The following is a 22,272-nucleotide window of genomic DNA, read 5'->3' on the forward strand; positions in this document are numbered from 1 at the left end:
CCACATTATGACTTGGGGCTTGTCCTCTCCAAAGTGTTTGCATTTCTGTAGTCCACATGCCGTTACCCTCAAACAACACCATTCTCAATGCTTTCCTCCTATAAATCCAGCTTTATCGTATATGGAGATAATCCAGTGTTGAGGGAAATCAGACTCCAAACTGCTCCAGATCATTTTGGGGGGTGTTTGTGGTGGGTGGATCAATTGTCACTTTCTGCTACTCCCCTTTCCATGCCCACTACCTCATCTGTGATTTGATTTCTTTTCCAGCAGTGTTCATGGTGTGCACCTGAATATTCCCCCCCCCTTGATCCTTCAGATTTGCACAAATCCAGAAAACTGCATAAGCAAACCGCATCAAACATTTCAATACCCAATATTTTGCCCAGCATTCTGGAAAATGTGTGCTGAGAATCACTTTAATTGCTTTCAGTTGTTTTTCAGCCCTGCTTGTAACTATTTCTGATGGCAGAACAGTCTCTCTCTCTCTCTGATTTGCAGAAAACCAAAAAACTGCACAAGCAAATTTACAGTTGCCTGACCACGTGCTTTTGGTGTACTTCCTGGGTGGGGGAAATTATTTTAAAAACAGGCTGCATGCACCAGTATCTGCATACATACCATGTTGGTATTTAATCAGCTTTACAGAGTCAACAAATCAGAAGGAGGGGGGAAGCATAAAAGGGAATGTCTACTGGTATGAATGGGAAATAGTGAAGTTGCTTCTCATATAAAGATTCAAGTACTTGTAGGTGAAGACTACTCCTTCTAATCTGAATGGTGGTGGGGATAGATAAACGGCTAAATAATGCTCAAGTGTGGAATTTTACGTGTTTTGTGTCCTTTTATTCACAGGGGCTTACAAAGTATATTATAATTCATGGAGACCAAATTCTCTAAGGTGATTTCCCCCTTGTTTTTAAAGAGGGTTATGTAAAAAAGAAGAAGCACTATTACAGAATAATAAAAAAAGATCAGGAGAAAGAGTTGTAATGGTTTTAAGGTTTAATGTTTTACTATGTTTATATACATGCTGGAAGCTGCCCAGAGTGGCTGGGACAACCCAGTCAGACGGGTGGGGTATAAATAATAAATAATAATTATTATTTTAATTACAGATTGTTGTCATGACTGTAAGAACAAAGGGACTGAGGCACAGCTGTATAGTCAGTGATAAATTGAGGTCTCCATATCTCTGTCAGTAGAATCTTGATGGAGGCACTTAAAAAAAAACTTTAGGTCCCTCCCCCCTTCGTTTAAAGCACCCCAAATGAATAAATTCACCAAGTAGACTATGGCAAGAGCTACGTGAAATACGTGGTAATGAGTCTGGAATAGTGAGCTGTTAACATCACTCCCCTCTGTATCTCACACATACATGAGTTACTTACAGCGTGGTGGATTTTGCTTGTGTGCTGCTTTGAGAGTGGGTCTTGGCAAGAACGTGAGGTTTACATACGATCAATCAACCATTTAAGAGCAACTTCTTCACTGCAGCTTTAATGCTCATCTTCCCTCTTTTCTCCTAATTTAGAAAGATATAAATTCTGTCAAGGACATAATGGCTTTGCAACTGGGTCACACGGCCTAGTAATGTAGTTCTCTGAGAGTGTTTCTGTTGAGAGGGTGTGATGGTCCTGCCATTTGCTTTTGACTCCTTTAATGTTAGCTGCAATTCAAAACTCTGTGCTTATCAAAGAGCCAGACAGCCATGAAATGGTTGGGAATAAATTTAAAATAATGTTAGCTAGTTAGTTCTCCTAATCCCCCAGAGCAGATTTGTAGAGTGTGTGTGCGTGTGCGTGCTAGGAGCGGGGGGGGGGGGAGTCTTACTCACAGTATATATTCCCCACTTCTCTATAGACCAGAACCCTCTAGATGTTGCCTGATTCCAGCTCCCATCATCATTGACCCAGTGGCCTTGCTGGCTGAGGCTTTTGGAGTCCAGTAACATTTGAGGCACAGGTTCCACTGTAGACCAGCTACCCTGCTAACTTCTGAACATGCGGAAAATAATGTCGCCTTTCATTTATGTTTTGGACAGGAGTGTTATACCTGGAAACTTGGCAATGCCGTTTTCAGGAGTCAAAACACTGTCCCAGCAATTTCTTTTCAGCTGCAGGGCAGCAATTCTGGGAAGTTGAGCCCAGGCTGGTTCTTACCTGTTCTCATGGCCTGCAAGGGTCAGTCTGGCCTGTGCACTTGAGGCATCTGATCAAGACTTGTATTTTAAAATGAGCTTAAAAAATATATTTGCAGATGCTTGTGTGTTTTTATGCCAGGCAGAAGACCAGCTGGCTAAAAGACTTCGGCAGATGTTTATCCTCCTGGACAAGGGCCCCCCTGATTTATAGCAGGAGCCAAAATTCTCAAAGTTGTAAAAGGGAATTACAGGCTGGGAGCAAAAGGTTATTGACCCTACATATTAACAGAATACAATCAAGCTGCAAAAGCACTAATTAAGAGTTGGTAAATAGTAGGATTTATTGTTTAACAAAATATAATACCATGTGTCTCCCATTAGAGACTTTAGCCACATTTTCCTAAGGTTAAAGGGCAAGAGCTAATAGAAACAGCAGCTGGCTTGAAAGGGGGGTGTAAATTTAAGGAGTTGCTTTTCGAAAGTGTTTTTACTAAGTTCCTTTTTACTTTGAAAAGGCCTTTGCTTCTAAAAATCTATATATGTTATGTATGAAATATATTGGCTTAAATGTAATTATGCAAAGGATTTAGAAAGTAAGAAATGTTAGATTCTAATGTTAGATTCTTATTTCATTGATGGTGTGTGAGAATGTGAACCCAAGATCTCTGTTTTAAGACAAAATATAAGACAGAATGAGCATCTGTTTTAGCCATCTGTTTTGGAGTGAATAGGGCAATAGAGCAATAGGGTAATAAGGGCAAAAGGTGATCTGGTAATTAAGGTGCCTTGTTGAGGCAAATGTAAGATATATGGCTACTTGTTTGCCATTTATAGATAGAAGGAAATATAGCTCTTTGTCTCCCATAAAAGGTAATAGGAAATGGGTGTATCTTTTATGATTGGTTCTAGCAAACAGCCAATAGGAATTTCAACCAGGCTGATTGGACAGAGGCAGCCCAAGGAGGAGCAAGGGGGCTGGGCTGAGGAAATATAAGTGTTGGCCATCAGGGCTGGAGTGGGCAGAGCTTTGGTAACCATATACCACTGTGTCTCTCATTTATTTGTCTGACAAATAAATTATTATTTTAATTTCTCTATTGCTGCATTGAATATTTCATTCCAGCTAAGCGTTAACCACAAGCAGGGTGCTACACACTCTCTATGACTGGCGGCTCACATTGAGTGGGGTTGTGTCCCCTGGATAAATATAGCTCTCCACCTTCCCCAGGGTAATTCTTCTCTGGCACTCAACCAGGAGTGCAGAGAGGTTGTTTGTGTGCTACTGAGCTATGACTGAACTCCTGTGCTAAAGTCTTGGGTTTGCCAACAATAGTCAGGCAAGCAGAAATCTGAAACATGGGTAGTTTTGCCCAAATCAATATAAAGAAAACATGCCATGAGTAATAATATAACATCAACATCATATAATTGGTTTTTAGGGATTCTTAGGTATAATATTTGGTGGAATATTAGACTGTGGTTAGACCTCACCCCCAAATAACAGATAAAATGATTTTCTTCTTTTAGTGATTCTCAGCAACAATATATAAACTATGCATTCAGGTAAAACTTGCATTCTTCCTTTCTCTGTTTGTTTTTTGCTTCAGGGCAATCCTATCTGGGTTTGATTTCCTTTGGAAGAGAGAGTAGTGAAGACTTGTGCCTTTTTTGGGGGGGGTTTTCCATAATATTTGCTTTATTTACAATTCCACAAGTAAGCATAAGTGTAGGCAAGCAGTGCATGCACCCCCACCATTTAGAGAGAGACATCCTAAATTCCAAGGTGCTTCCAGACTTTATCTTCCCTTCCCTGCCATTCTTCACATGCACACCCCTCTACCTGCACCCCAGCTCCCTTAACTCAGTGTTTTTTATATTGTAATTTTATGTTGTGAATTGCCCTGAGATCTACAGGTATAAGGTGGTATACAAATTTAATAAATACATTTAATAATAATAATGATAATAATAATTAATTAATTGGAGGGGAAGGGAAGGGATGTGTCACCTTATGGAGGCAGAGAGGGCTTGAAAGTGAGGAGGCAAGTTTCTCTTGAAATCTCAGGAAAAAGAGTAGCTGATATCAGATTTCCAAGAGTCATGACTGCCACTTTCTTTTAGTAGCATAACCACAATTAAGTATGAAAAAATGATTTGCATAATTTATTGCAGAACACAGCTTTTCTTGGGGCAGAAATTGAGGTGTTTTTTTTAATAATAATAAAAAGTACAGTACTCAATCTGCTCCAAACTCCATAGACACCCAAGCTGGGGGGCATTAACGGGGTCAATCAAATTCACTTTAATCATTCATAACAGTGAAAGGCAACTGAAATTTTTTATTAGCAAGATCGTGAGGTTATGAGGCTCCAAAGCTGGTTTTGCATGCATTAATAGTTCATTATAGAAGTGTGACACACTCTGAACAGTGTAAGGTATAATTTCATGCCTCAGAGCAGTCATTGCATTCTGAGGAATCTAAATGGAATTTTGCCAGAGGGGAAAAGCATAAATCTCTTGCAGCAATGTTTAAGAACCTTGTATCGACCTTATCACACATGCCTATATACACACAAAAATAATCTTATAGAGATATCCAGAAAACATTTCTGTATTGTTTCCTAAAGGGATACTGTCTGATGTGTGATGGCAGAGGACAAAACCTCACATCTACACACTTCCTATTGCCCTTTAGCTCAAATTGCAGAAGCGTCTACATTATTTAAATTACAAATTTGGTAGATGGCATAATCTGTGACATCGTTGTTCAGTCTGGGGAATTAATACTGTACTCTCTTTTTTATTTTTAGTGTGGTGATGTTGGCTTTTGCATCCCACCCAGCAGGTAAAAGAACTGAAAATTATAACTGGGTTTTTTAATTATATGGGCATGGTTTCATTTTCTTACATATGCTGTTTAGGAATATAATCTGTTAGATACACCCCCCCCCCCGATCTGTAGGTCTGTGTGCGTTCAGGTGCACAGGTGGGTCACTTGCATTTAGGTAGGTATGTGTTCCTTTTTATGGAGTTAGCTGATCTTTACATACAAAACTACATCAGTGGGGAGTGTCTCCTTGCACTGAAATTATTGGGAAATCTTTTCTAGAAAGGGAGTTCTGTTTGCCTATCATAACAATTACATGTAGATCAGGCATAGGCAAACTCGGCCCTTCAGATGTTTTGAGACTACAACTCCCATCATCCCTGACCACTGCTCCTGTTAGCTAGGAATGATGGGACTTGTAGTCCCAAAACATCTGGAGGGCCAAGTTTGCCTATGCCTGATGTAGCCCATACCAGTAGATTGAGGTGTGATTTAACTGAGAGTTTTAGAAGCTGGAATCAATCTTAGAAACTTGGTCATACTACCTGATATTTTATTTTGTACAATATTTATTTCTGTTACTGGTTTTTAATGGAATATAACCTGGTCCAAACTGTAATGCTGAAACTGAAGTTCTGGTGCTGTCTATTTAGAATGTTAGTTGTGTGCTGCACCTTCTCTGAACAGCAGAAAGTTAAGAGCACCATGCGGATTTACAGATTGAAATATTAGGGGGGGGACCTGGAGAGTTGGGGTGCCTTTGCAATTAGCTGTCATTTATAAATTTGCATGTTGAGCCACCACATAGAGTGTTCCAGGTTTACAGCAATATTGGATCAGTCCTTCCAAGGCCAGTTTCCAGCTATGTTCTCTCATATTCCTCTAAGCCAGTAGTGGAAACAAATTAATTCCTCATGACCTTGAACAGTGAACACAGTGAACAGAGCTTATGCTTTTCCATTGGAAAATGCAGTATCCAACATAGATCTTTTTGCAAGTGGAAATGTGTTCACTAAAAACACACCACTTCCTTTTCCTGCAACCTCTCTTTGAACTGCTAATAAGAATCAGGTGCAGCCCAAAATGGTGAGAAAGGGGCCTTATAAGAGTAATGGCAAATTAAGGAGTCCAGAAACTATAAAAACATGTTTAAACCAAAGGATACCTGTTAAATGGAGTTTCTGTATAGAGATTTAACTGATTGTTTTTTTGCTAGTTTTCCCATTGAATGAATTATTTTATTCCACAGGTGATCTCTTTAGTGCCTTGGAATTTCCATTCCTTTACTTCTACAGGTTTCACAGCAGTTGCTTTGCCAGGTAATATTCCTTTACCAGAATGAGTTTGTCAAAGTTAGTGGCATGTAAAACCTGAAAAGGACAATATTTTTTCTGGCACAAACCACCAAGATGAAGAAATGCTGAGAAGGATCAAGAGCTCAGCTCTCTCATTCTTCTCCACATCTTCCCACCCCCTCTGTGAGCTGGGCTTCTCAAAGCATATGTTGTGCGATATTTTTCCACAGCACTTTTGGGATGTCAAAATTGCTCGGCATCCTATGGCAAAGTATTCACTGAAGGCGTCTCTTGAAGGCTCAACATTGGATTAGTCTTCATAAATCACATTGTTTTCAGTGATTACAAAGGATTAGACCATAATACTCCATTATTAGCATGTGGATTTATTTGCCTGTACATCTTGTTATTTGGAGGGCTTTGCAAGTTGGTTAAGAGGGAAAAGTTTTTTAAAAATCCCATTAATTCAAGTGGAAACTGCTTGCTACCCAGGAAGAATTGAATTCTTTGTTGTTCATCTCCTAAGCATGTAGTAGTACATGTTGCCCAAAGTTCCATTTATTTATTTATTTAGTGGTGGGATCTGCCTCTCATACTGCTGAGTGGCTGCCTAGTTATTTTTAGGTTCAAGTGTGTCCAAAACCCCTAGTTAGGTCAGTCTTTCTGCACACTAAGTAGTCATGCCCAGGATTGTACTGTAAGGCGATTTACAATCCTGGGAATATCTACTTAGTGATTAAGTGCCATTGCTTTATTTGAAAAGAAATAAAAGCTTTGCTCTATTGGACATGGCGATAAATTTTACAGCAAATTTCCATGGGTTTAGCTGCTGAAATAACAATAAAATACATGTATATAATGAATTAAATGATATAATAGAATATTTGTATCCTGCCCTTTCACCAATAAGCTCAGCTTGGCTTCAAGCTTGATGACTGAGTAGATATTTGAATCTGGGTTTCCTATATCCAGACAGAATGCTGTAGCCATTAAAGAACACTGCCTTGGATCCTGAGCTTGGATGCTGCTGGTGGGAACATCCTAGGATCATATTTCTGTTCCTGGGATCCTGTCACCCATGGAAGAGGAGTTTGTTCATCCCAAAAAGTATTTCCAGAAGGATGGTGGACACTGTAGAACAGTGTTGCAGCAGCTGCAGGAGGAAGGGGGAATTGGTGAAAATTACCTCCTTCTCCTTTCTGCCAGTGGGATTCTGTGCTAGATCTAAAGCTTCCTGTTCAGAGAAAACAAACTGAGGAGCCAAGCCACTGCCTTTTGCCCTGTCCAATAAACACTGCAGTTTTCCGTGCTCATCTCTGTAAGACTGTTACTTTTGAAAGATGTCATTTCTATGGCGCATTCCTGGTTATTTGTGCTCATGATGGTTATCGTGGTGATTATATTTGATCCCACTTTCAATACTGTTAGTGGCTGCAGACATTTCAGAGTGGGCTTACTGCTTTGTTTTCAGCCAGTGCTTGCTCCATAGTTTCCTGCTGAAATCCTATTACTTTTTATTCCACAAGTATTCCAGGGGTTGTTTACATCCAAAGCAGCACCAGTGCAATTCCAGTGGGGCAGTGGCATTGCTGTTCCCTCCCTTCTGCGCCTCCCCCAAATCTTATTTGGAGGGCCCCCCAACCTTCTGGAACACATTTTCAATGCTTGTAGGGGGAAGCTTCATTCTCTAGTGTAGGTATCTTGCACTAGTACAGGCTTCCTCAAACTTGGCCCTCCAGATGTTTTGAGACTACAGTTCCCATCATCCCTGACCACTGGTCCTGCTAGCTAGGGATCATGGGAGTTGTAGGCCAATAACATCTGGAGGGCCAAGTTTGAGGAAGCCTGCACTAGTAGAATAAAAGTGTTCTTCCCCAGGGTCCCCCCCTCCTCCAGTTTGTTGTGCTATAGTGCAAGTGCCCCTACAGACAACAATAGTGCAGTAATATTCTGGAAGCATTGCAGAACATCTCATAAAGTGGAATGATTTGTGGGGATGGTCTAGTACTGTATAACTCTACCACTATTGCACTATTATTGTGTCAATGACGTCTTGCAGAATACACCCTCCGGTCTGGAGGGATCCTTAGTTGAAAATGAGAATTCTCTCCATTAATGGTGCTGTCTACTACCACCTTCTGCAGTGGTCTTCTGGGATTCCTTCTGACCTTATATACCATGAAGCTTAAAAGCAACACATCCTCAGGACAGTATGCAGCCTGGAGTTTCCTAGCAAAGGTAAGATGTGTGCAGCTCTGTTTTGGTTAGGTGTTTAAGAATGAGCATCTGTCACTCTTTCATATAACTCCAGCCCATTCTCGTTATAGTAAAGGTAAAGGGACCCCTGACCATTACGTCCAGTCATGGCCGACTCTGTTGTGGCGCTCATCTCGCTTTATTGGTCGAGGGAGCCGGCGTACAGCTTCCGGGTCATGTGGCCAGCATGACTAAGCTGCTTCTGGCTAACCAGAGCAGTGCACGGAAACGGCATTTACCTTCCCGCCAGAGCAGTACCTATTTATCTACTTACACTTCGATGTGCTTTCGAACTGCTATGTTGGCAGGAGCAGGGACTGAGCAATGGGAGCTCACCCCATCGCGGAGATTCGAACCGCCGACCTTCTGATCGGCAAGTCCTAGGCTCTGTGGTTTAACCCACAGCGCCACCTGCGTCCCTATTCTCATTATAACCTACTGTAAATAGTTTTTTCCTCCAACTATACTTTATATCCACCTTTATTAGATGAATGGATCATTAGAGGGGCAAAAGGATGGTATTCATCCTCTCCAAAGCAAATTAATGTGTGGGGTGGTAATTCTAAATAGCATTTGTGATTATCGGGTCAAACTGGGCTGCAGTATTATTCTTGTGTGGTAATGATTTGATTTTGTGAATGCACCTGCAGATTAATGTATCTGAAGAGGTGAAAAAGTCAAGGGTTGAATCCCACAATAAAATGACATATATTCATCCAGTGTTACAGTATGGAACTGTATCAGTTTCTAGACACACCATTTTGGTTCATCAGTAACGGTTTCCATGGTGACAACCTCATTTCTGGTTACACTGTTATTCAGAGATTAGGCTCCAGATTGTATGATGGATAAAATTAGTGGCAACGTGACCATTGGCTTAAATAAGACAACCGATCCAATAATGATTTTCATGGTGATCATAAAAAACCTTTTATTTAAAAAATCCTTAATATTGTATCCATGATATGTTTGGGTTTTTCAAATCCTCACAGTATCCTCTATGAGCATTGCATGTTTCACATCAGAGAACCTGCACATGAACTGCGAGAGGGGCAAATTCCTCCTCCTTTGGTTTCCTGTTCAAAAAAACATGTGTGCGAACACTCATTCTGTTGTCTTAATTCAGTTTCAATTTTGGGCCCCAAGTTTGTCTTGCGTATCTGCCAGAATGCATATATAGAATTAATCAGAATTTGACAGTTCAACCTGTGTGCAATTTCAATATCTGAACAGGATGTAGGGGGAAAGATTGGGGCAGGTGTCTTGTTGCAGCTTTAAATCAGCTTTTGGTTGGTTTCCATAGAGATAGCATGATAATAGTCGTGTAGCATCCAGCACTAATTATTGCACTGAAAGTGCTTCAAAGTCTTCAAAACTGTCTCCATAACAACACCTTGGTATCTAACATAATTATTAAATTTATCGAGGAAGAGGAATTAAGTGTCCCTGGCTCTTTAAAAATACAACATCAGTAGAAATCCTTTAACAAGCTTGATACCACATTATGGTCACATTGTGATGATAAGCAGTGTATACATTTGTTTAATAAATATCTTAGATTTCATCTTGCTCATAGTATTTAAACTATCGAAAACAATGTCTAAAATTGTAATACAGCATATCATTATAGCTCTCAGTGGATTAACCACACTCAGGCATCTAAACAGAATATGCAGGAAGGCAGAAGTACATAGTGTGGCTATGTACTGTTAGTACAAATAATTCTACAACATGACTAGTTTGCAATGAGTGTTTGTAGAGCAGCACCCTGGCTCTGGAATGAGCTTCCCTTGAGCAGGTTCTGGCAACAAACATTCTTATTTTACTAGGCCTTTGAGCATTAGTGGCACATTTAATTTATATTGTCCTTCAGATATGAGAAATACTGTGAGTGAGATGGTTCGGTGCTGGTTTTAGAGGTTTTAGTGATTTACATTTTACTTTTAATTACTGTGTTGCATTTATTGCTTGTTACTGGATGTGTAACTCACCCTGCGACCTTAGGGTGATTCAATGAATGAATTAATAAAAGTAGGAGAAAGTTGCCTGTGCAGACCACGATTTAAATGTAGACAAGAAGTGCTTAGGGAAGAGAATGAAGAAATACTATTTACATGGTAATATTGTGAGTTAATGCAGTAACATTATTATTGCTGAGTTACAGAACTAGGATAGAATATATTCCAGTCTTGCATCAATACTTCCTCCTTGCCTGGATATACAGTTATACTTAAGGGCAACAGTCTTTGCAAACCAGTTGATTACATTTCTCAGGTCCCAACCCTTGCAGCCATTCCATGGTCCCAGGGCATAGTCTGAAGGCATATGGTGCAGGATTCCTGATGTAGCGTATCAGGTTTGAGATTGGTCAATACCTAATTGGAAGAACAACTGGGAATCCTAGATACACACCACACTGAGCCCCATCATGGCAAAAGGGCAGGATCAAAATGTAATAAATCAATAGCAACTGGAAAACAACCATCTTTTCCCTTCCCATCATCCATCATTACTTCTTCCTTCATTTTAGAATAGAATAGTATCATAGAGTTGGAAGGAATCCTGAAGCTCATCTAGTCCACCCTCCTGTAATACAGGACTATGCAGCTGTCCCTTATGGGAATCGAACCTGCAACCTTGGCATTATCAGCACCACACTTTAACCAGCTGAGCTATCCAGCTGATCTCCCATGTCTGAGACTATCACATAAACTGTGTGAAAGATCCAACCTGAGTGGCACAAAATAAGAAAGATGCTTATTGGTGATCAGTGCCCAGTAAACCACAACCACATCAAGTGAAATAAACAGATCGTAAACCCATATCACTTTTTGTTATGCAACGCCACCTCTACTGACTCATGCTTCCCACTACAAGAGGAAAACTGACTTCCAGGATCTATCAAGGCTAAATTTATCAATGAGAATTATCCATATTTCTTTCCATCCCCACCTTGGCATTCCAATGTTTTTATTTAGTCTCTTTCTTAAGTGATTTATATTTGGGAAATTCTAAGCTGAACTATGATTCATAAACATAATTTTAAATGGAAGGGAAAGAATAACAAGTCTTTGTCTGGGGATAATTTCCATTGCTAATTTGCAAGTACAGGTTCCAGATGTTCAGTGAACAGAGCATTGCAAAATATGCTTATACAGAAGATTTTAAAATTACACCATTTATATCAAGCATCCTTCAAAGAGAGTACAATTTCCATTCTTATATAACAATAGTCTAATATTCCTTTCTAGATCTGTTGTATTCTGTTTTTTCTTTATGGCTCTCAAATCTTACACAGAAATCTTGTCCTTCCACCCTGCATCACTAAGTGCCATTCCAGGTGGAGGGTTTTGAAAATGGTGGAGTAGGTAGGAGCATATGGAGATATGGATAAAGATAAGACAAGGGAAGGCAGGTCAGAGACCTTTTTGGTGCCATCTTTTCTTCTGGTAAATGCAAGGTGGTTGGAGAGAAATATCTGCTGATAGTTACCTTGGCATGTATTACCAAGATAAATGAAACATATAGGGTTAATTTGTCTTGGCTGGGTCCACCTAGGTGCTTGGTGCTTGGTGCAACCACCACCAGTGTCTAAAGCACTTTGATACAGCTATCAAATATACTGCAAAGCTCAAAATATACATTATGCACAAATTATTATAGCAGTAGCTAGCGCATTGTCTATTTTAGAAAATGAAGTCACTTCTGGTGAAGGAGCAGAGGGAGGGAGTACTTGACCCTTTCCCTCCCACCATTTCCTTGTTCCAGCTCCCACTCGCTGGATTTCCCCCCCGTGGAGTTTCAAATGCATGTTTTCCCTTATTCTGAAGAATTCTTATGGGCAAAGGCACTGTGGTACACAAAGGGAGCTTCTTTGCTCACAAGAGCATTGTTATTCAGTTAGAGAGACCAGCCCATATGACACATGCCATCACTAGCATTTGAGAATGGACTGTCCTGTTGAGAGGAAGAGGAAAGCCAACATCATGCAAGTGATCATCCTTCCATATTTATGCCAGACTTTCCCGATACTGTATGGTGCTCCACAGATGCCAGGATTTTTATTTGCAAAGGTTTCTATACTTCTGATTATGCCAACATTGAAAATATATATATCACGGTGGCGAAGAGTATACAAATCATCAATAAAATTAGATTCACAAAACTAGTACAGAATACATCATTTTATAGTCCAAAACATCTGTGGGGCACCAGGTTGGGGAAAACTGCCATACACATTGACTCCTGGCTTTCCAAACTGTCTTCTCCAGCATGATTTCATAAAATGCTTTTTAAATTATCAGTGTGCAATTTCTGTAAAAAGCTACAGAAAAACTTTACAACATTTTATCTCTTCATAGAGGATTAAAATGTTGAACCCCAGTTTTTGCTGTCATTCCTTGTCCCTCTCTGCTATAATAAAAATAACTTGTCGATTTTCTTTCCATTACATCATCTGAGAAGCAGCAAAAACACGCCAAAAAGTGGCAGAATCAAGACTTTAACTGTATTATTGTTGGGGCGTAATCTGAAACAGCGTCAGCAAAGCAGTTTGCTATCTGGCCTAGGAATTGTTTTGTTTTCTATGTTGTCCCAACGGAGTCATGAACTAGAAAATTAAATTATAAATGGAAAATTACCATAGATAAATATTCCCAAATGTATGGACATATTTGTGAGGACAAGCTATTTTTATTGATGAATGACATAAATAATGCTTTTTTAAGATTTCTTGTGCTGTTTCCAAGCCCACCTCCCTCCCAAACGATTACAACTTGACTGAAGTATGATAACAATTTCCCATTTCACAACTGCTGACAATTGTGAAGAACATGCCGGCATTTCAGTAACTTGTTAATATTTAGTCAAGAGCTGATTTTTTTTTCATGCTTTAAAACTGTCGGCTTAGAATAGTGAGCATGCCTGGAAGGCTATATAAGTCCCTCAGGCTGTTGAACATGATGCCTAAATGCAGCCCTTGTGTTCAGAGGTCATGTCTACCACTGAATACCATCCGCTTTCACAGGATTCTGGGTAGAAATGATGGGAAACCACAGGTGATGGACTTGATGGGTTTTTGGTCTGATTGAGAAGGACGCTCTGGAGATGTGGTTGTGAATAGACCACAGAAGAAGAAGAAGAAGAAGAAGAAGAAGAAGAAGAAGGAGGAGGAGGAGGAGGGGGAGCTTGGATTTGATATCCCGCTTTATCACTACCCGAAGGAGTCTCAAAGCGGCTAACATTCTCCTTTCCCTTCCTCCCCCACAACAAACACTCTGTGAGGTGAGTGGGGCTGAGAGACTTCAAAGAAGTGTGACTGGCCCAAGGTCACCCAGCAGCTGCATGTGGAGGAGCTGAGACGCGAACCCGGTTCACCAGATTACGAGTCTACCGTTCTTAACCACTACACCACACTGGCTCCCCAGCATGTCTGGGGAACCTGTGGCCCTCAGAGAATGTTGGGGTCCAACTCCAATCAGCTGCAGCGAGCATACCAATGGTCACAAATGATGGGAACTTGAACATCTGGCAGCCCACATCTTTCCCATCCCTGGACTAGAGGAATTAGCTCACCTGTGCTGAACACCTGTGCTGACAAGATAGCTATTGTGCAGCTTCCTGAATTAGTTCAAGAGATTGCACCTGCTTTACTACAGTTTTTATAATTTTGTTGGTTTTTTATTTTTTATTTTAAAAAAGATCAAAATATTAATCACCACTGGTAAAGAAATGGTTTGGATGATGAAAGCTGCTCTTGCAACATCATCCCTTCATGTTCCCTAGCCTATCATTTTAATTCCTATTACAGTGGTACCTCAGGTTACATACGCTTCAGGTTACATACACTTCAGGTTACAGACTCCACTAACCCAGAAATAGTGCTTCAGGTTAAGAACTTGGCTTCAGGATGAGAACTGAAATCGTGCTCTGGTGGCGCGGCAGCAGCAGGAGGCCCCATTAGCTAAAGTGGTCTTCAGGTTAAGAACAGTTTCAGGTTAAGAACGGACCTCCAGAACGAATTAAGTACTTAACCCGAGGTACCACTGTATTTAAAAAATAAGGACTCTCCGATCACATTAATGTCTTTTCTATATCCTTAAAGGCCAGCAAAACATCAAGATGCTCAGGAATTAGAGGAGAAGGGGGATATTGCAATTTAATCCTTAATGTTGGGAACTTAGAGATGATGAGGGGACGCTCAAAGAGGGAATATATTTTCCTTGGCTGTGTGTCTGTGAGTGTCGATGCTGCTCTGCACCATGTGACTTTTTCAGGCTAGGTCAGAAGTTAATTGCTATGAAAATACATTAAGGTTACTTTATTTACTCGAGTTGCTTCTTATCAGTGCTGCTTAGGGCTCTGATGTCCAGTGCCTATTGAGACCAGTTCATGTTTTGCTTGTTTGACACATGGCTCTTTCCTTTTCTTAGATCTGCCAGAGTTCATGTTTACAGCTTAATGTGAGGGAAGGCCCAAGGGAAACATGTATCAAACTAAACTAGGGTGGATGTGGTCAGTTGGTGGCGGCATCACTTTCTTTCCTTGGCATGTAGGCCACTACTATGGCAGCAACCCAGGTTTCAGAGACCCTGAGTTCTTATCGATACTGTTGTTTAATGTGGATGGCAAACTTCCTGTACCTCCATTAATTCTCTGTTGTCTGTATGATGTTCTCCCACCAATCATTGCCTCCCCATGTTTTCCTCTTCCTCAGTCTGGATTTTCAGGGATACACTGAGAAGAGGGTATGATAAAATCTGGACTGAGAGAGGGGGCAATGTAGAAAGGCAGTGATTTAGAGCAGAACATCATATAGACAACAGAGAATTAACGTGGGTGCAGTAAGCTTACTATCCCCATTAACCAACAGAATGGGTGAGCCCTAAAAAACATTATTTATGCAGAAATCATAAATAAAAAATTTAAAAGGGGGGGAAAAAAAGAAATGTAGTTCCTAAGGAATGGTGTAGGGAGGGAATTATCTACCTGCAACCACAGCAGCCAAGTAAGGAGGTTATGAATTGAAGAGTGAGGCATAAGGAAATAAAACAATTTCTTACTTCTATTTGGAGAGATCTTATTTCTTTCTGCCTTTTTTTTTTTTTGGTTGTCCAGCCTGAGAGGGTGCTGTTGTGTCCTTGAGCTGGGGAAAAGCATCAGCTGCTTGGGGTTCTGCCTTTGTGCTGGACTATCAGCTTAAAAGGAAAGCCCTGGCTATGCCTGCTTCTTTTAGGGCTGGTGTATAAGGCCAGAGAGTCCTTCCGCCACCGCAGTGTAGCTGGGCTGATATCCTGGAATATTTCAATGGCGACTTTGCCCGTATTTTAGGTTTCTAACGTTCCACAGTGCTTTGGAAAGAGTGTCTTTGAGCCTGTAGTATTCAAAGCGAATTACCACATCTCTTGGGGCTCCCCCAGTTCTGTTTCTGCCTCCTGGAACCTGGTGAGCTCTTTCGATGTCATTGAGGGACAGTGGTATGTTTAAGTTCAGGCAGAGTATCCAGTCATTAATGAAATGCGCCATGTCCTCCACTTCCTGGTTCTCTGGAAGACAACCGGTTTTCCTCCTGTCGCTGTCTGGTTGTTCCTCCAGCTTCATAACTAAAACTTTAGTCGACATTTGTAAGAGTTGGATCTCAAACTGGTTGGTTAGAGCAAGATTGTGTGCACAGTTTGTTTTTTTACAAAATAAATAAATTGATACAGTGGTACCTCGGGTTACGTATGCTTCAGGTTACATATGCTTCAAGTTACAGACTCCGCTAACCCAAAAATAGTGCTTCAGGTTAAGAACTTTGCTTCAGGATGAGAACCGAAATCGTGCTCTGCTGGCGCGGCAGCAGCAGGAGGCCCCATTAGCTAAAGTGGTGCTTCAGGTTAAGAACAGTTTCAGGTTAAGTACGGACCTCCGGAACGAATTAAGTACTTAACCCGAGGTACCACTGTATTTAGTTAGAAAGCATATCCAATTTCTGCTCAAATGGAGTTAGGGCTGTTTATAGGGCCTGCCTTATTTTTTTAATGTACTCATCTGAGTCTCTGCCCTCATCCATTGTGGCAGCTATTTTCCCTCCTTTGGGGGCCTTCATGTTGCCTTTAGGCTTGTGACTGTCAGTGTCTGAGGCCTCTCCCGAAGCCTCAGGCAGAGCTCCCTCTGTTTCTTCCTGAAGAACTAACTTGCAGATTTGCTTTTTGGTCCCTGTATTCCTTGGATCATCACCTTGCTGAGGTTGTATGAAACTTTTTGATTAGGTGTCAATAGGATCCACTCTGCTTCGATTTTGTCCCAGGGTGATTGGAGACACAGAATTATGCCACCATTTAGCTTTCCAGCTAGCCATGCCCCCAGGCAAACAGACCCAAGTGATTAAAAGAGCTCAGGATGTAGCTGGACTCTTTTGGAAAATAACTCGGAGAACTGTGCCAATCCGCCTCAGGAAGGCTCACCCAACGTTTTTGGTTTGTAGGGTGCTTTAGAGTTCAATAGCTTGAACATGCTGCAAAAGCTCAATGAACTTTTGTTTTAGAATCTTAAAATTGCCTTTTCCTTCCAGCGACGCATGGTAGCTTTTGTTTGTCTCGAGAGGAAATATGCCTTCCCTCTCGAGACAAACAAAAGCTACTATGCGTCGCTGGAAGGAAAAGGCAATTTTATTTAATTTTAATGGAAGTTGGGAATATGGAAATCTTAATATTTTATGCAACATTTGACAGTAACACATAAAATAGATTCGCAAGTAAACAAGATCAAGACTCATCAGCATCATGGCACAGGCAGGTTTAAAAGATGCACCGTCTGACAATGATTCCAACAAATAGCTCTGTCAGTTTAGTTGAATGGGTCCTTGTGGTTAGAAGGATACTGATAGCAACTTCAACTTAAAAGGCAAAATATCTAAGCCAATTTAAGCAAAATTAGAAGAACATTTGGCTTGAAGATGAGCAAAGTGGTACTTCTGTGCCCTTCAATTATTTCCTTAAAATGATTAATCTACAATTGAATCAGTTAAAGTTTGGAGTCCTGGTTTTAAAAAAGTTTTCTTAACTTTCTGTACTGTCCCCCTCTCAAAATATTTCGAGTGTTAATATTCTTGCGAATGAAGTTACGGGAAGTTGATGTAACAAATCACCATCTTCCTTGTCTTTTCTAGGTTATAACAGCTGCTCTATCCCTATTCTTCTTTGAGATTGCAATGAATGTACCAACAGCCTGTTGGTAAGTATTTTGCAGGGGGTGGGGGATAAAAATTATGGCTCTTCTGAATTTGCTGTTGGATTTCCAAATTATGTTCCTTAATTTCTACTGATTTTAAACAAAAACAGTTAACCAATATTTTGTACAATAAGAAGATCACAGAGTAGTTTACAATACATAATCATACATACCATAGTAACAAACAATATTTTCCCCACAGTTAAAAGGCCATAGGTCTAGGGGAAGAGGAATGTACAGTGTGATAGGACACATCAAAATGGCTGCTTTGGGGAAGGTGCATGGACTATGCACAGCAAAGGAATACCAGGAACACCTTTCATTGGATAGGAGAAAAGTTGTACAGAAATGCCATTAGATTAGCAAGGGCCTCAATCATTAATATAGATAGAAAGAAGGTGGCTAAGGGTGATGAGAATAAAGGTTTATAAAATTTGGCATGGAGTGAAGAAACTGGAAGAGGTTCCACACTCCTGATCTAGAGTGGAGGTTTTCAAGCAGAGGCTGGACAGCTACCTGGTGATGATGCTCCAGCTCTGGATTTTGTGCATCAAGGTGAGATATCTTACAGGACCTCCACCAATTCTGTGATTCTTGTTAGGGACATTAAGGTTTTGCAAGCACCCAAGCAAGTGAACAGATAATTTCAAAATAGGGCTGGTAGCCAGTATATCTGCAGTGCTATGAAATGGTATCATCGATAAGATCTGCTGAAGTTCATGGAAAGTTTGCAGTTGGGTCTTTCTCCAACATCCTTCCCCACAAAGTAAAATGGCAGTATTTCTGAGCTATCATATCTTTTATTATTCTGGGCTCATGAGGAATAATGATATCATTATAAAATGGCTTGCATAATAATAATAATAAATAATAATAATAATAATAATAATAATAATAATAATAATAATATTTTTTTATTTATACCCCGCTCTCCCCAGCCAAGGCCGGGCTCAGAGCGGCTTACAAGCAATAATAAAAACAAGATGAATGATTACAACTTAAAAACAAAAATAAAATACAACATTAAAATAATGGAACTTTAAAATATTAAAATGTAGCCTCATCGCAGCAGGAGAAGGAAAAGAAAAAAGAAAGAGAGGGAGGGAGGGAATCAAATTGGCTCCAAGCCAAAGGCCAGGCGGAACAACTCTGTCTTACAGGCCCTCCCTTTTCAGGAGCAGTGGCACTTGCATAATTTGCAAAAACAGCCTGTTGGTGAAGCTAAGAGTTTAAATGGATGTAATGCTATTAAAATCCAGACAGCTTTGCATGGTTTGCCGTGTAAAAATGCCCTCTTACCAGTAAAAACTACAAAAGTTTGTTTTATTTATAAAGTTCCATAAGGAGATTTGCTGTTTCATAAACTAAGCCTTGTGGCTTAAAATACAAGGTCATAACACTGAATTGTAGAAAAGGAAATGGAGCTGAGCCAGCGATTTGTGGATTCTTCGTGTTGAGTGACTTAAGAAAAGAGCTGGAGACACGACTTCCCCCTTGCTCAAGATGAATGAAGTGTGAGCTGACATCTTTAGAACAAGAGACAGCTCCACTGAACTCTGCTACCTCTGGAGCCCTTTGTTCAAGCTGTGTTGTTCGCAAGATTAGTGCAGAGTAGGAAATGTCATTGCTAGAATGGTGATGGGAGAAGCGAGAAGCTGAGGAAGTGCCTTTGATGAATGTACTGCATGGACCGTTGTGTCACAGACCAGTCTGGCGGACTATTGTATAAACGGATAGGACATCAAAGTGATCCATCCAATTAAAGTCCCATTGTGAAGGTTACTTCCCAAGCTTTTCGTTCCAGAAAGAATAACTGACCGTTGACCATTCTGGCTGGAACTGATAGGAATTGGAGTCCAACAACTGGAGCAGCAAAGGTTGCCTATTCTTGGTGTGGTGCCTAGATTGTTGTACTGGATAGATGTCAATTCAAATGCCAGCTCAGCCCCAAAGCTTGCTATATGACCTTGGGGCCAATCTCTCTCTCTCTCTGTCAGCCTAACGTGACAGATGAGGATGTTGAGGATAAAGAAGAAGGGATACCATGAATGGTGCGATAAAAGAAAAAAGAATTCCAACCTGCTACATTTCAAATAGGCTCTACCATTTCTCTTTTTTACTTTCTGCAATGATGACCAAGCAGTTTCCTTATCTGAGAGCTATTCATGGAGCAGACGTGCACATAGGTTGAGCCCTAGAAATTATTGTGTGTTTTCTCTGACTCCAAAAGCATAAAGGCTTGGGTCCAAAGAACTGCATCAGGCCTCTTCTTTTCCTTCCTGATGCAAAGAGCTACTATTTAAGAGTCAGGGAACCCTCTGAAACAGTTTGTGATAGGACATGAGAGAGGATCTTCAGAGAGATGAATTGGGGACTGGATTCCAGTGAGAGATCAGATCATGCGATGCTTTGGATTCAAGCCACTCTGTTGACCATGTGTGGAGAACATCAGCTCTGAAGGCCAAATGAGGCCCCTGGATGCTCTCCAGACCCTCCCAGCCTTGCTTCACCCTCCTCTAATGTTTATTTCCTGGCTGGACTGTGTTCTGGAACCGATATGACTCTTGCTACTGCAAAAATGTAAAATTTACATTCATTGATCCGCCCAACACTGGCGATGTTGGTCCCAAAAGGCTGCCCAGAAGGGGATGCAGCCTTTTTAAGAAGAGCATCATATATAACATTAAATCATGGTTATTGCCACGTACTGTTTTAGTTATTGATGTCTGCATCAGGCTTTACAGTGTAGTAGACAACAACTGTGTGATGTAGCAATTTTGTGTATGGTTATGATCTCTCTCACAGCAGGATTTGACCCAGTAGAGAGATTGATGTTGACATGGAAACATATAGGTGCAGGCATGGCAAGTACTTACTTTGTTACCCCCACATCATACTTAGAGCCATAAGAAAGAGAGGGTAATTACTTTTTTTTTAAAAAAAGACCAATTCCTTGATCCAAACCAGTTATTCAGAATTTCCTAGGTTAATCAAGATTCATTCATCAGGCACTGGGAGGACTAGTGGTATTCTAGAAGGAAGTAGCCCCCTGACTGTAACGAAGACCACCCCTTCCCTCTTCCAAGAGTGTTAAGGTTCATTAAATCAATAAATAGTTCATAGAGCTTTGTGATAGAGAGGACAGGACTGGAAGAAAACCCAGAGTGTTATCAGAGGGCAGACGGTGCAGCATTAATAGTCAAATAACATGTGGAGGCCCAAGAAACTCTGGGGCCCAGTGCTTGGAGTACCTTCTACATGTCAAACGACCTTGGCCGCCGAAATGTTCCTTTTCCCCATGTAGTGCAGCCATGCATGTATACAATTGCTTTTGGCATCTGGAAGGCTTCAATGTGTGGTTCCACAAAGGTGCCCTGACAGCCGTTGTGCTCCTAAGTGAGGGACCAAGTTCCTGTGAGAGCCAGTGTGGTGTAGTGGTTAAGACCGGTAGACTTGTAATCTGGGGAGCCGGGTTCGTGTCTCCGCTCCTCCACATGCAGCTGCTGGGTGACCTTCGGCCAGTCACACTTCTCTGAAGTCTCTCAGCCCCACTCACCTCACAGAGTGTTTGTTGTGGGGGAGGAAGGGAAAGGAGAATGTTAGCTGCTTTGAGACTCCTTCGGGTAGTGATAAAGTGGGATATCAAATCCAAGCTCCTCCTCCTCCTCCTCCTCTTCTTCTTCTTCTTCTTCTGTCATCTTGAGGAACCAGGGGTAAGCAACTGAGATGCCATCATACTCTCAACAAATTACCAGTGGTTGTTATTCTATTACTTAAGGAACTGAAGAAATATCTCAGCATGAAAATTACTATTTTGGCAATGCCATCCTGTTCAGTGAGTTTCCTATGAATTGCCAAAGTGAATCTTTGTTAATAAAGCTTCTCCTCTGCTTTCTTTAACAGTCTTTTACTTGGAGGGTTTGCTGAAGCCTCACTGCTTTACATCGAAAGGACTGGCATATGAATATATAAGGAGAAATTATGAAGAAGAGAATAACCAAGCATTCCCATCAGGGGTAATAGTCAGTGACTGAAAAATCCAAAGCAACAGCAGTGAAGATGTGCAAACTGCAAGTGACTTAATTCCACATTCTTCTTTCTTCAGAGCCATAAAAATGTTATTAATAGCAGTGCAGAAAGTCAGGGCTCCGTTAACCTTTATATCAGCCAGGCTAAACTAAATTGTGCAGTCTCAACTAAACTAGATCCACTACCATAAAACCACCTGGGCATGCACTGCTGTAAGAAAGGTGTTTATCCTTCCCCCTTTCTAACCTTACTTCGAGTTCTGCACCATTCAGAATTTGACGGCTGTCCCTTTATCACAATATAAATTATAGGACTGTAGTCTCACTTGTGAAGGAAGAATGGACAAGCTTCTTGGTCTGTGACAGATTTCTAGGTGTATCTGGGTACAGGGAAGACTTGGTGGTATTTTGTGCTCAGTCTGGGACATGCATTGCCCAAGTGGTGTGCTTGCTGCTTCCTTGCTCTCCCATCTTACACAACTCCAGTGAAACATGAAGAAACAAAACCAC

General features: G+C 40.9%; 1 protein-coding gene across 6 annotated transcripts in view; it reads left to right on the forward strand.

Moving 5' to 3' along the window:
* Positions 1 to 22,272, forward strand: part of TMEM241 (transmembrane protein 241) — a 38,911-nt gene extending 16,639 nt beyond the window's left edge. For 3 of the 6 annotated variants that reach the window (XM_053396402.1, XM_053396405.1, XM_053396401.1), the window contains 7 exons: positions 856 to 901; positions 3,671 to 3,706; positions 4,954 to 4,988; positions 6,220 to 6,289; positions 8,410 to 8,503; positions 17,673 to 17,737; positions 21,638 to 22,272. In XM_053396402.1, the coding sequence (XP_053252377.1) occupies positions 856 to 901; positions 3,671 to 3,706; positions 4,954 to 4,988; positions 6,220 to 6,289; positions 8,410 to 8,503; positions 17,673 to 17,737; positions 21,638 to 21,698 (407 nt within the window). In that variant the 3' untranslated portion in view covers positions 21,699 to 22,272. Of the gene's footprint in view, positions 1 to 855; positions 902 to 3,670; positions 3,707 to 4,953; positions 4,989 to 6,219; positions 6,290 to 8,409; positions 8,504 to 17,672; positions 17,738 to 20,539; positions 21,145 to 21,637 lie in introns of those variants that run through there. The other 3 variants (XM_053396403.1, XM_053396404.1, XM_053396406.1) reach the window with 3 other exon arrangements.

Source organism: Podarcis raffonei, chromosome 7 (genome assembly GCF_027172205.1).
Source record: "Podarcis raffonei isolate rPodRaf1 chromosome 7, rPodRaf1.pri, whole genome shotgun sequence".
Classification (NCBI taxonomy): domain Eukaryota; kingdom Metazoa; phylum Chordata; class Lepidosauria; order Squamata; family Lacertidae; genus Podarcis; species Podarcis raffonei.